General features: G+C 37.1%; 1 protein-coding gene across 1 annotated transcript in view; it reads right to left on the bottom strand.

Annotated features, from left to right (window-relative positions):
- Positions 1-314: 314 nt before the first annotated feature.
- The window catches only part of LOC140159307 (broad substrate specificity ATP-binding cassette transporter ABCG2-like), a 99,886-nt gene continuing 86,165 nt past the window's right edge, over positions 315-14,035 (bottom strand). Inside the window, 8 exon segments of the mRNA XM_072182732.1 lie at positions 315-923; positions 1,940-2,007; positions 3,109-3,198; positions 5,690-5,844; positions 7,133-7,257; positions 8,760-8,849; positions 11,756-11,841; positions 12,900-12,965. Of these exon segments, the coding sequence (XP_072038833.1) occupies positions 776-923; positions 1,940-2,007; positions 3,109-3,198; positions 5,690-5,844; positions 7,133-7,257; positions 8,760-8,849; positions 11,756-11,841; positions 12,900-12,965 (828 nt within the window). The 3' untranslated portion in view covers positions 315-775.

The raw sequence follows: 14,035 nt of genomic DNA, 5'->3' as shown, positions 1-14,035 counted from the left end.
CAGGTCTCAGGACACAAATATATAGAACTGTTGATCACTATGGCTTACAGTAAATACAGTAAAACTGGACATTTTTGCGCTACATTTTGTGTTTCAAGCTGCTACCACACAAATCCCAAAATGTTCCTATAAGGCCGGGAATCCTGCAATTATGTTCAGTTACTTTGCAGAATATAATTTGTAAATTGCCTTCTCACATCCATACACTGCACCCATACATTATGTATGTGGTTCTCAAGTCATGCAAGGCTGGTTGGTCCCATATCAGTCATCCCTGTGTGCACATTTAGTGTCGGAGCTATTTGAGAAGAGAAGAGAAGAGAAGAGGGGGGACCATCCACAGTTCTGATATTTGCAATCAATCCTAGGTTCCAGGATTGTGCATAGGTAATAAACTGTGCACATAAAGCCTGTGCGTTAATACTCAAACGTTGAGGTGCAGCACGCATATGAAAAAGAAGAAAGAACAGCGCACAAATATATTTCTTTTCTGTTTAGGTCAATGTAAGGACAATTAGAATTGCAAATTTAAAAACAAGAGAAATAGCTCAAAATTTAAACAAAAAAAATGTGAAATATAACCACACAAAAATATTCACTTTTACGGTATGCCAAATCATTTTACATCAGAAGTGATCCAATAGGCTCATCATGCATTGATGGACATATATAATACTCATATAGTACAAATACTACAAACATTAACTTTGTCTTCATATAGGTTACAAAAAACTCTTACACATTATATTAAATTTGTTAACTCGTTGGCATAAATTTATTTGTACTTTGGTACACGTCTGAGTTGTACATAAGCCAGGAACATAAAGCCCACCAAGATGGCAACTACGGCGACCGTGTTTTGCCACAGACCCCAGGTATCGTAGCGAATGCCCTGTGAGATTAGATAACCTTCTCCTGGAATGCTGTGAAGGAATAAAAACAAACAAGAGGATTGCGGTTAGCATTGAAGAATAATAATGACATACACCCGAACAATGTTCTGTAGTCTGTAAATGTTAAATGCCATGACTTTTCCCAGTCTCCCCATCTACACATACTGTCTGCCAATAGTATCACAAGCTATTTTTTGCTGAACTTGAAACAAGACTTTCAATAGGTTAATCAGCTACTTTTTGAATCTTTATAGCCAATCAGAAACAGCGATATATTTGGCAGAATCAAACCGGCAGCAAAGGAGACTAGACTTTATGTTGTGTAAAACTGCACGGAATTAGGCCAAAAAAAATAATTATTTGGTTGCTCTTCCAAGACAAATATTTGTAGGGTCGGTAGGGCGTTCTTTTTTTTTCCCCATGGGATCTTCCTACATTTTTTCTCCATTTTAAAAAGGCTACCATTGGCAAATGCTTGATCATTTTACGGCAAAACAATTGTGCGTTTTTGGACTGAATTTAAATGGAAATACTTCTTGTTTTTAATCAAATATGCATTTCATAAATAAAATGAGAGAAAAACAAGTATAAAATGTCCTTGATACTGTCATAATTTAAGGTTTCTTCTAAAAAAGTGATTGGAAAAAAAAAACCGACCCAAGATCTCTAATTAAAAATACTGGCGGGTCTTTTTCTTTGTCACTCTTTAACACTAATAATAAAATGAAATGGATTTACTATTTTTGAAAGTACGGTATCACGTCTCATCTAAGACTCATCATCAGGCTGATTGATCAGAGCTGTCAAGTGCCAAAATCGGTGACCGGTAGTACCGGGTGTTTCTATTTGCGCAATGTGGTTTGGCTTTGTAAGATTTTACAATTGGGGCCAAGTGAATTTCAGGGGGGCGAAATCAACCAATTTTGCACAAAATTAGAAATTTACGCAATTTTGGGGGTTTTGCCTCAAAACTGGCGGGGGGGCAAGAAAAAATACCCCCTTTCCCCCACCCCTGTAGCGCCACCACTGGTTATTGCATTACTTACCAATTGACTTCGGTTCCATTGATTACATCACAGAATTGCATGCCTGTTAGCTCGTTGATAGCTAATGCCTGAAACAAAATTGGAAAATTGGTCTCATTTCAAAATAGAATTTTGATTTAACAATATGGTATAGCAGTCAAATTAGCTCAATTGATAAGGCATTCGACTATGGTGCGAGAGGTTGTGGGTTCAAACCATGGCGGTGCCTAGTATGCTCTCATGGATAAATTGAGTTATCTTGAAATTCCCTTGGACAAGGAACTAACTGCTAATTGTCTCGTTGTAACCCATACGTAACTCGGGGAGCTGATCCTGGTTGTGATGGTTATTTGTGGGCAGCAAAGTCCCTCATTTGTTGTCAAATGGTTTATGGAATGATGTGGGGCTGTAGTGGTCAGCGATAACCTGTAAAGTGTGCTGAGACTTGTGGATCAATGCCTAGGCGTTGTGCCTGTGCGTAGCGCACTGCAAATCACTGCGCATTTTAGGAATGCTGGATGACTGCAGTTCCTATGCATTCATTGTTATACAGAGATTGTGTACATCCATATCAAAACGATGCACTTGTCGGCTGCTGCATGTCTCTTTTTTTCATAATAGCAAGGAATAAATATCCGACTCATCTCAAGTGGAGGTCACATCAAACCATCAGTAAATCACATGGTTTTGTAATGTTCCCTGTATTCGCTGTCATAGTGCACATTAGTAACCATTGGTTATGCTCCAAGCCTGTTCCGAAATTTGATATGCAGTAGGCTTTGTGTTGTGATCATTTCGATCAGTGGTTCGAAACAAAGAAAGCGTGATCCAGTTGATCTAGCAACGGTCATATTCTAACGTGCACTACGACAGCGAATTCCTAAACCATACTTTGGGATGGTCTATATATATATATGCCTTGTTTCGTTGGCTGGGCAATTGGAAACACCCAGTGCTTGGCACTTGACAGGTCTGGGGTTCGTATCCCGAGGGAAACAAGTGACCTCCACTTAGTCTGATATTTATTCCTAGCTATTATGAAAAAAAAACATGCAGCAGCCGGCGAGTGCATCATTTTGATATGGATGGATGTTCACACATGTATGTCCTTATTCGCCAGTGTTTATTAACACCCCTACATACAAACACACCCCCACACACAAAACAAAACACCCCAGCATGTTACTTACATTTGTACTATATCTGAATATACTGCCATACTGCAACCACTGTAGGAATTCAGGGAGAGATTCTATATTGATTAGGAGACCACCAAACACCTGTCAAATACAAAACATAAGATATGATATCGATGGTTAGCAGAAATTAAATACACCAGTGGTTGTAATGAGTATATTATTCGTATATCGTCAGCCTGCTACGCTAATTGCCTAGTAAAAGTTATTTTTTATAATTTTGAGAACAAATGTGGTTCAAGCATGCATCAGTTATGTAATCACTCTAATTATTGCTGATTATTCCCTTTCATTTGAATCTAATTAATATCTATTTTAAAACTGATGCATCAATCACTATATTCATCATGTCATATTGTATCATTCTCACATAGATATTGACTGCCAGATCAAAGATAAAAATTAAAGCCACATAATTAAACACCAGTGAAAAGTTGTGGTTTAAAACATGCCATTTAATGTTTTTTGTCCCACTATGTACATGTATAGCCTATTGTACATGGGGCAAAGTGGGTATAATGCGCTCAGGTGCAATCATCATGAAATGTACACCTACTCATGTTACTCTCTTGCCATTTTTCTGGGAAACAAAAAATTAATTGAATTCGTAATTATGATGCCACCCCTAGCTCTCCGGATTGCAGTTATCTAATAAAATATTTGAAATATGTATACTAGCCGCCATCAAAAAGATGGCGACATGAAGATAAGACGTGCATCGATATCGGTCTGTCAATCCAGACTTAATTTACCTGTTTACGACAGTTCATGGCCATAATTTATATTCCATCATATTCAGTGTTATCTGAGGACAATTTTGGACAGTGTTTCTGTTGAAATGTCAGCACTCAGTAGGAGAAAAACCCCTGTTAAAAACGACAACAGCGCGGGAATTGCAAATGCTAATGGGTCAGCCATGGTTGACCAGTCCACTACGGTTAACGCTGTAGACAACAATATGGACACTACCACTGAACAATCTGCGGAGCAGTCATCTATGGTCAAACCGAGTACATGTAGTATGCAGCGAGAACAGTTTGAGACTACAGTTATGACATCCCTAGAGAAATTGCTAGCTGGCCAAGATCAATTGAAATCGGATCTAGAGACATTTGAGAAAGACATCACTGGATCAGTGACCAGTGACCTTTGTTTGTTAGGCTTCCGCACTTGTCTTGTGTTGTTGTTATGTGTATGTGTGTTTTATTTTTTGTAAGATTGTGCAACAATTTTGCAGGCATTTGCCTTTTGTTGCATCTCCTCCATCTTCAGTCTGTCCACATAGAAGTACAAACCAAATCTGTGGCATTGGGGGTCGATGCTTTGCGTCACACGCACTGCGTGTTAAAAACTGCGACGCGTAAAGAGCGTGGTGCGCTTGCAAGTACAAATCTTGCAGCGTTTAGCGCGCCAAAGAAGCATTTACACACGCATTGCACTGAAATAATTATTCTCATACCTTCAGTTTCCGAGGTCTATTTACTTTGTACTTCTATGTGGACAGACTTCTGTTTTTTAATCATTTTGGTGTTATTTAAGCATTTGTTGTATTTTGATGGAAATGTTTGTTGTATTTTGATGGAAATTAATTGAATTGAATTGAATTACATTGATCAAGAAACAAATATCTAGTTTCTTACAAAACACACTTTCATTTATATGATATCATCAAACTTTGGGTTTGTTCCCTTAAGGGAAGGGGTATGAACGTTTGGACAGTATTTATTTTGGGACATTAGAGCACATCAGACATATCAAATTGCATTCTGAATATGAAGAATGTCCTTCTGATATCAAATAATTTTGATTTTTGAAATTAGCAATTTAATACACATTTTATGGCAAATCATTAAAATTGATATTTTTGATATTTAACAGTACTCAAGTAAACTTTACAAATCTGATGATTTATACTTAAAGTGTATGTAGGTGGGATGAAAAGCCTGATGATCAATTGAAAATTTTGACCTTTCAGTATTGGAGATATGGATTTTTCCCCAAAACACCAAAAAAATTAGGTCTTTTGGGAAAAAATCCATATCTTCAATATGAAAGGTCAAAATTTTCAATTGACCGTCGGCTTTTCCTCCCAGCTACATACACTTTAAAATATATCATTAGATTTATATAATTTACTTGAGGACTGTTATATATCAAACATTTGAAAAATATTAATTTTTATAATTTGTCATAAAATTTGTATTATATTGTGATTTTCAAAAATGAAAATTATTTGATATCAGAAAGACATGCTTCGTATTCAGAATGCAATTCGATAGGTCTGAGGTGCTCTCATGTCCCACAAAAAATACTGTCGAAACGCAATAAACGCTCATTCTAGATCCCTTAAAGTGACCATATTTAGATGGACGAAACATCAAAACCACTGTTGGCAGCACCTCTCTCCCCACATACACCCCTAGTTGTGCAAATCCTCCCAAGATGTGAAATGTTTTATTCCAATGTCATACCTTATATCAAAATCTTGTCATCTGTAACTTTACCAAAGATCTCCCCCTCCCCACCCACATACCCCATCCACCACCTCACACACTGTTATCCATTATGTACTTACCATCATAAATACATATGACATGGCTAGAGCTAATGTAGCAATTGCCATAATGCCAATACTAGCACTCATGAAGAAGGATAGAGCACAGGCACATATTGTTGTTAATATCATTTGCAAATAGAAGAAGAAGAAAGCAAATGCTGTTGGTTTGAGTCCTAGAAATGTCAAGAAAAAAGCAACATGTAAGCAACTTTGTCTACAGTATTTGTCTTGTTAGTACATATTTGATAATACATGGGATAAATGGTTCACACGTTTGAAGTCCCCCCCCCTACGATTTTTTAAAATAAATCAAAAAGTTGTTTACAAAATTTAAAAATTATAAAAGTTATTGGTAGCCTAATTTGTTTTACATTCCTGGTCCAATTTACAATGTCACAATGGTCACAAGGGCTCAAGCAATTTACGTAAGAAACGATGCAGTATTGAAAGCTGTACCTCGGTCCATTCAATTGTCACAACGCATGCACAATGTAACATGTGAATAGGCTAGGCCTAATGCATTGTTTAAGAGCTGAATGAACCAAAGTGTGCAACTTTCCATCTATGCCGAGGGTAATCAAGCACATACTACAATCCCAGTCAAGTAGTATTTCCGTAAGATTGAACATTCTAAAATTGCACTTTCTTTGGTGTGAAGTTTAAAACCCTTTCCTACTACGTATACTCCGACCCTCCCCTTCCCCAACAATCAATGCTGGTTGCTTCTACGGGTGCATGACCAAATCAACCAGGTTTCATCACGTCGGCAGAGTGCAACACTATCGTAAGTGCAGTAGAATGCAATAGCTGCCATTTGCAATATTTCAATATATGTACTTACTTTTAACCAATAACCCCGGCCAATAACACTAGAAAACACACCAAACTACATGTAAAGGTGATATCTTGGGGTTAGCTTAGTGGCCATCAGGAAGGTATACAGAACATCAACACTTTACAATGATCATGATGAGGGGATTGTGCTGCAAATAGGTGTTTTACAACCGGCAGCTATTACATTCTACTGCACTTACGATAGTTGTTGCACTCTGCCGACAATAGGAGCATATTTGAAGTACCAGAGTCAAAGTTTTCCAACAATTTTGACCAGGATAGTAGGTTGCCTACTTAGATGGAACAATAATATTGCTCTAGTCTTTTAGGTTCTGAGACTTTTGCGCATTTTAGGTTTGGAAATACAAACCTTCATAATGGACTATTCCAGTTGAAATCCATACACCCCTTATGGGAGATCTGATTTCAATCTCCCACACAGAAGATGCAGATTTCAAATAGAGTCACCCAGTCAGGTAACCCCATTTGAAATTCACACTCCCTGTGTGGGAGATTAAAGTCATGCCTTACATAAGAGGTATATGGATTTGAACTGAAATAGCCCTATTATGCACCTTTAAAAGTTATGAGATGACACAAAATGACAGTCCATATATCCAGACTCACCTATCATCCAGTATGTGATGCAGCAAAACCCTAAGTTTGGAATTATTCTCATCGGAATCAGATCACAGAAAACTTTGGAAAAGAAATAAGCTGACACACGATAAAAACCACTTGCCGATTCATGCCTGCAAATGTAATCAAGACAAAGTTAAAATCAGTTACAGAAACCCGTATTACAAAAGTACCAACAATTCACTTTACACATGTTACTATCAGCATGCATCTACTTGAGTAAAAAATATGTCAATATGCCAGACAATAGATTAAAATGATTCAGCAGAAACAGACTCCCTCCATCATTTACACGGTTTTACCGATTGAAATCCTCCACTATTGGCTATTCCAGTTGAAGTCCATACACCCTATGGAAAACATAACCATAAAGATCTTCCACACTGGGAACAGGGGTGTGAGTGACCTCTATTGAAAAAAGAGGAACTTTATTCAAAAAAGAGGACAAAGAGGAAAAGCACTGAAATATGCTCAAAATGGACTGAAAATGAAAGAAAAAGCTGAAATTTTGCCTCAAAAAAATTTCCAAAAAAGAGGAATTCAGCTTAAAGAGGAGATTTCACACCCCTGTGGGAGTGTGTATTTCAAATGGGATTACCTGAATAAGTGACTACATTTGAAATATACACCCACTGTGTGTGAGAAAAGGGTCAGGTCTTCCATAGAGGGTGTATGGATTTCAACTGGAACAGCCCATTTCCCTTGTATTTATCCTACAAAATGTTACATAATATATTATAAATGAAGAAACAAAGCTGATGAGGCAAACTGAAACTATAATAAAGGAGAGAGAAAAATCAGAACCGGTCAGATTAGAACCAGCGAGAACTCATTTGATGTCGATGAGTTCACCACCACATACCACAACAGCTCATAGCGGATCTACCAGAGAATGAAACAAGTACTGTTTTATTCTCTCTTAAATATCTCACAGCCAAGTAAATCAATTATAAAGAGAGGGGGCGAGAGGCCTATCTGCTGTATGCAATTTGGTTTGCATCAACATGTAGAAATAAAGCAAATTAAGTTTTTCTGTTGGTCAATGCAATGAGTGGTTTTTGATGATGTACCACCTTCCTCTTCTTTAACCAATATTTTATCACATTAAATATCAGATTATGTTGTACAAATCCAGAATTTTACTCACGTTTTAAACATTTGATCTTCCATTTGTACTGACAACAATAACATGAAAATGAAGTGCTCTGGCACAAAATGCAATCTGTATCATGTGCTGCATTTTGTTACATTTCATCAATATTATTATTGGCACACTGTGTGTAGATCTTGGGACAGTAAATAAATAGTGGCTGCGTAGGTTTGAAAAATGATCAATAATATAGTCCAAGCAAAATATTTGGTGGCAAACTACATAATTTTATTTGCATAGCAAATATAACATGAATTTTCGGTCATAGACCTTTGTCAAGTGTGAAGTGAAAACCTTTTGTGTGCCGGAAAAACAAAGGAAGGCATGAACCAGGTACGTGCAAGAAAACAAAAGTGCAATGCGCAGCGCCTATTGCTATGCAAGGGGGAAAAACATGTAAAAGGTCATCACTCTAGATCTTGGGATATATGACATGGTGCATCTGCTATCTTCACATATACTTACATAAACACAACTCTTTCATTGATGAATAACTCCAATGCACTCAAATTACTAAAGACCATGTTCATAACGAGGAAGAAGAACACACCAACCCTGTATAGAAAATAAGAAAAAAATTATTACAGACAAAGACAGGGGTGAGTTTGGTGAAGGGACTGTCAAGTACTGGGACTAATGTAGATTTTGCTCATCATGACCAATGCAGTAAAGAGCATTAATCAAAGCTAAACCACAGCATGGTCTACAGACAAAGACAGGGGTGAGTTAGGTGAAGCGGTCAGACTGATGCAAACATCGAAGACACCACCAACCCTGAATATCTTGTACTAGTTAGTTAAATAAGTCTGTGCCTACACACGCATTTGACGGTATGCTTGCAGCGCAGCTGTGTTAAAGCATTGACATCACTACTAAATGGTGAGGTGAGACCAAGCTTAGTTGGGATTGTTCTTGGAACAATATATTTTCCAAATAATTATAGCATCCCGTTCCTGGGATGAGTTTCTATTCTTTGGTTCATCTAAAGTTCGTTCATGACGTTGATGCTTTTTCACTGCTGCACCGCAACCGTGCTGACAAACCGCCCATGTATGCAAACTTATAAGCTCTCTGCAATACCTTTATGCCGACGATTTGATACTGCTACCAGCGAAATACGCACCTACATCATTGACGCATCTACGACACATACGTCAAGTGAAGCTTAGTTTGCACAATTAAGTTAAGTATTAGAAACCCACTTTCACCGATCCTTGGCAAGAGAAAATACAGTCAACAGATACTCTCAGGTCTTTGATAAAGTAAAACTGTTATAGTCTGCACACCTTTCTCGAGTCATCAGTAATTCAGATATTGTTTTTTATTGTATCTCTAAATGTAACGATGAGAAGTATATAAAAGTATACATTTTCAGAAAGGAACTGGTGTGAGGAATCCAACTAGAATAATTCCGTTTTTTAAAGTTGCGAATCTTTTAAAAACTAGATTGTCTCAGCAGCAGGGGACATTAGGCTGTCATGTGCATCTAGGTGTAGAGGCTTATCCTCTTATTCCCACTTGAGCATTCTCAAGTACACTTAAAGTTTTTTGGTCTCCTGGTCAATTCAGTTTTAATTTAGGGGTTGTTGTTATGTTGTTATAGCAACAAGCTCAGTTTTTCTGTCCAGTCAGCTGTCACTTTAGTGGTGTGCAGCCATTCAGGTTTCCTGTCTTATTTTTTCATTCCTTTGTTATGTCCATAATTCTCCTAGTGATGCACTTGCAATTGTTCCTTCGATCTTGATGGACCAAAAAATCCCACCCACCCTCCCAAAAGCTGGAAGGGTGAATCAGTTAACTAAATATGGTTAAAGATACTCCAATAAAATGGTATGTCCAATTATGCTGCTTTATGCTTAAAAATAGAGGCTTTGTATGGAATTTCTTCAAATCTTGAAGAATATCATTAGTAGATTGTCTCCACTTTCTACTGCGTTTTATAGAAGGGGAATGAATGCTTTGTATGGAGTTTCTTCAAAACCTGAAGAATCTCGTCAGTAGATTGTCTCCACTTTCTACTGCGCTTTTATAGAGGGTGGGGAGTTTCTTCAAACCTGAAGAATCTCGTCAGTAGATTGTCTCCACTTTCTACTGCGCTTTTATAGAGGGTGGGGGAGTTTCTTGAAACCTGAAGAATCTCGTCAGTAGATTGTCTCCACTTTCTACTGCGTTTTATGGTATTGATTGGTTTTATTGGGCTATTGAATGCTTTGTATGGAGTTTCTTCAAACCTGAAGAATCTCGTCAGTAGATTGTCTCCACTTTCTACCGCGCTTTTATGGTATTGGTTGGTTTTATTGTGCTATTGATTGCTTTGAATGGAGTTTCTTCAAAACCTGAAGAATCTCGTCAGTAGATCGTCTTCACTGTCTACTGCGATTTTATGGTATTGGTTGGTTTTATTGTGCTATTGATTGCTTTGAATGGAGTTTCTACAAAACCTGAAGAATCTCGTCAGTAGATTGTCTCCACTTTCTACTGCGTTTTATGGTATTGAATGGTTTTATTGGGCTATTGAAAGCTTTGTATGGAGTTTCTTCAAAACCTGAAGAATCTCGTCAGTAGATTGTCTCCACTTTCTACTGCGTTTTATGGTATTTGTTGGTTTTATTGGGCTATTGATTGCTTTGTATGGAGTTTCTTCAAAACCTGAAGAATCTCGTCAGTAGATTGTCTCCACTTTCTACTGCGTTTTATAGTGGGTTGCCTTCATGCTTTCCTCCCTTTCTACTGCGTTTTTATACCAGGGTTATAAATGCTTTGTTGCTTATTTGGAGTATCTTTATTTACTTGGTTGTAAATAACGGTGGATTTAATATATTATATATCAGTAAATGGTTTAAGCATTGATGCCAGATCTTGCTGAATACAAAATGTTCGTTTGCTAGTGTTGGCATTGTTTATTCTTTTGGAGATTTCTAATTATTTAATTGCGGTTAAAAATGTTGTTTTCCAATCCAATCCTCTGTTTGATCCAAAGATGTATCTGTTTAAGATATGCTTAAGATTTGCTTAAGATGAAATTGGTTAAATGTGATTCAGAAGTCAACTTTTGTTTGTCCAGCCTGTATGGTTGGCTTGTACACATTTTTCCAATAATTTGTGTGTTTATTGATTTATATGAAGATAATCAATAATTCCAAATGCTTGCTGCAATTAATTATCTCAATGTATATAATTTGTTTAATTGATATGAAATCTGTTATTATCTCAATATAGTCTTAATTTCTATGAGATTGTGAAATTGTTATAAATAAGCTTATGTGTATTAAATGGTCCTCATGATCGTGGGGCAATGCGGAGTCTATTCTTTGCGTTGTTGTGCTTTCCTGCTGTCTCGAGACAATCAATTCCTGCAAAAGTTAAGTTTTGATAAAATCTCAAAATGTGATTTTACTTAACTGACTCGAGGAAGGAATACAGACTATATACTGTTATCATTACTATGCTACTATACATACCTATTCTGAATGCCTGAATCTCTGCTAGTGTCTAGCTGAAAGTATATACCACCTACGATGAGTGAGAAGATCACCATCACTACAAACTGAAATGACAAGAATAACCACATGAAAATTAATACGGAATTAGTGTTGCTTTATTTGATTTATATTATTACAAATGTGAATTTCTAACTTGTCTAACAAGCTGATATTGATTCTGCAGACAAAACTGCTCATGACAGCTCAGGGGCACATAGGCACATGTGCATTAACTGCTTTGTGTACGATTGCATGTGATATGCATGTTTATTAGAAATGGAGATTATGTCTTTGTGCCGCTGAGCCATTGATATGACTAGCATTATTTTATGATTAGTAAAGAAGAATCTAGTTAATAATTGAATACATGAATCCAAAACCCACCCAAGTCCATGGGAATTGATTTTGAGAAAAAAACCTGTGTATCATTTTAATTCCTTCAGTTAGATTTACCTGGTCAATATGGTAAGTTGGACGTGCAAATGGATGGGTTAAACTGTATTAGGTATGACGATTAGCATTTCAGGGACTTTGTGGGGTTCATCTTAAATTCTGGACTTGGGTGGTTTTTTGAATCATATACAAAGACAATAATGTTGGTATGATATTACCACTAGTAAGATAATACAAAATAAAGCACACAGTTATGTATAATGTTGATAAGCATTCTGCCATGTAATATAAACCACACACTTTCCTTGATTAAACCCATTTTTTTTTCAAAAGTCACTCTGCAGCAATGAAGATGTTACAAGTGGACTTTTATACATACTGGATTTCAATGAATGTGTTACAAGACTCAAATCATGGACTTGGGTTGATTCTTTCATACATGCTATTTTTCACATGCTCAATAGACAGACACAGAGGATGAATTTGAGTTGTTCTTTCAAACATATGACAGGCCTATGTATAGCAACACTTTCCCATGCTTAACTCAATTTGGCCAAAGTATGGACTTGGGTGGCTTTTGTATTCATATATTCAATTGTTTCTCCCTCATACATTTGTCATATTTTAGCAGATAGCCCAATGATTACTTTCAAGAATACTTAACCACCCATTTCTTAATGACTTGAGTAATACTGTTACCCTTTACAATTCAGATCAACAATGGTCTTACCTGGAATATTGAAGTCATGGGATTTCTGATGATGTTCTTCACCGCTCTTACTGATACAGTACCCAACTAGAAATAAACCAAACAAATATGTAATAAATATTTATTGTACATAATATTTTGTCTAACTGCACCAACAAATGACCATTGACCAATTTGACCATAATATCTAATTTTATAAAACATGCAAACAAATAACATGCTCTGTAAGGGAACAAACCAAAAGATCGATGATGTCCTATAAACGAAACTGGGGAGGGGGTAAAATACTCGATTACGTTTGTACAAAAACATTGGTCTGAAGAATGTGTCATTTAAATTATTATGTCAAAATTTTCAACATTTCATTATTACGTTTCTGGCAGAGAGGGAGGGGGTCGGCTGAGAAACGAAACTAGTTACGTTGATAGGATGTCATCGATCTTTTGGTTTGTTCGCTGTAAATATAAATTGCTATCCCATGTGTAGTTTAACCATGGTTTGCCAATTCCACAGCCCAGGGCTGTCAACTCTCACGCATTGGCCGTGAGTGTCATGCATTGGGTCACTTTCTCACAGTCTCACGCCAAGGTAGTATAATCTCACTCCTAGGTATTAAATCTCACGCCAAATGCTGGAAAATGATTAAAATCTCACGCATCGTCAAGATAATTTGTTGTCCCTACCCCCCCACCACCGCTTTTCAGATTCTCGAAGGCCATGGCTCAAATAATCATGGGTCAAAATGAACATTTTAGTCGACAAATCCTGGTACGGCTCTGTCTCATGCCAAGCAATTCCAAAAAGTTGACAGCCCTGACAGCCTCACTCGCAGAATCTATGTGTTTCCACTGGGCACACCATATTTCTTCACGGTTAACACTTGCCAACCAATTAGCCGTTTGCGGGCCAACCACCACGTTTCCACTGACACTCTACCCGCTAAATGATTGCGTGATCTGGTGTAGAGCGGCATTTTATACTTAGAGAATAAAGGTATGGTTTTTAGCCACTGGAGTGCATCTATTGTCTCATATAACACGAGCAACATCATTATTTTCGCCTTGTTGTTTTACGCCAAAAATAATGATATCGCCCGTGTTATATGAGACGATAGATGCACGACAGCGGCTAAAAACAATACCTTTATTCTCATTCTT

Source organism: Amphiura filiformis, chromosome 8 (genome assembly GCF_039555335.1).
Source record: "Amphiura filiformis chromosome 8, Afil_fr2py, whole genome shotgun sequence".
Taxonomy (NCBI): Eukaryota; Metazoa; Echinodermata; class Ophiuroidea; order Amphilepidida; family Amphiuridae; genus Amphiura; species Amphiura filiformis.
The sequence above is the reverse complement of the archived record's forward strand: the minus strand, read 5'-3'. Positions and strand labels throughout refer to the sequence as shown.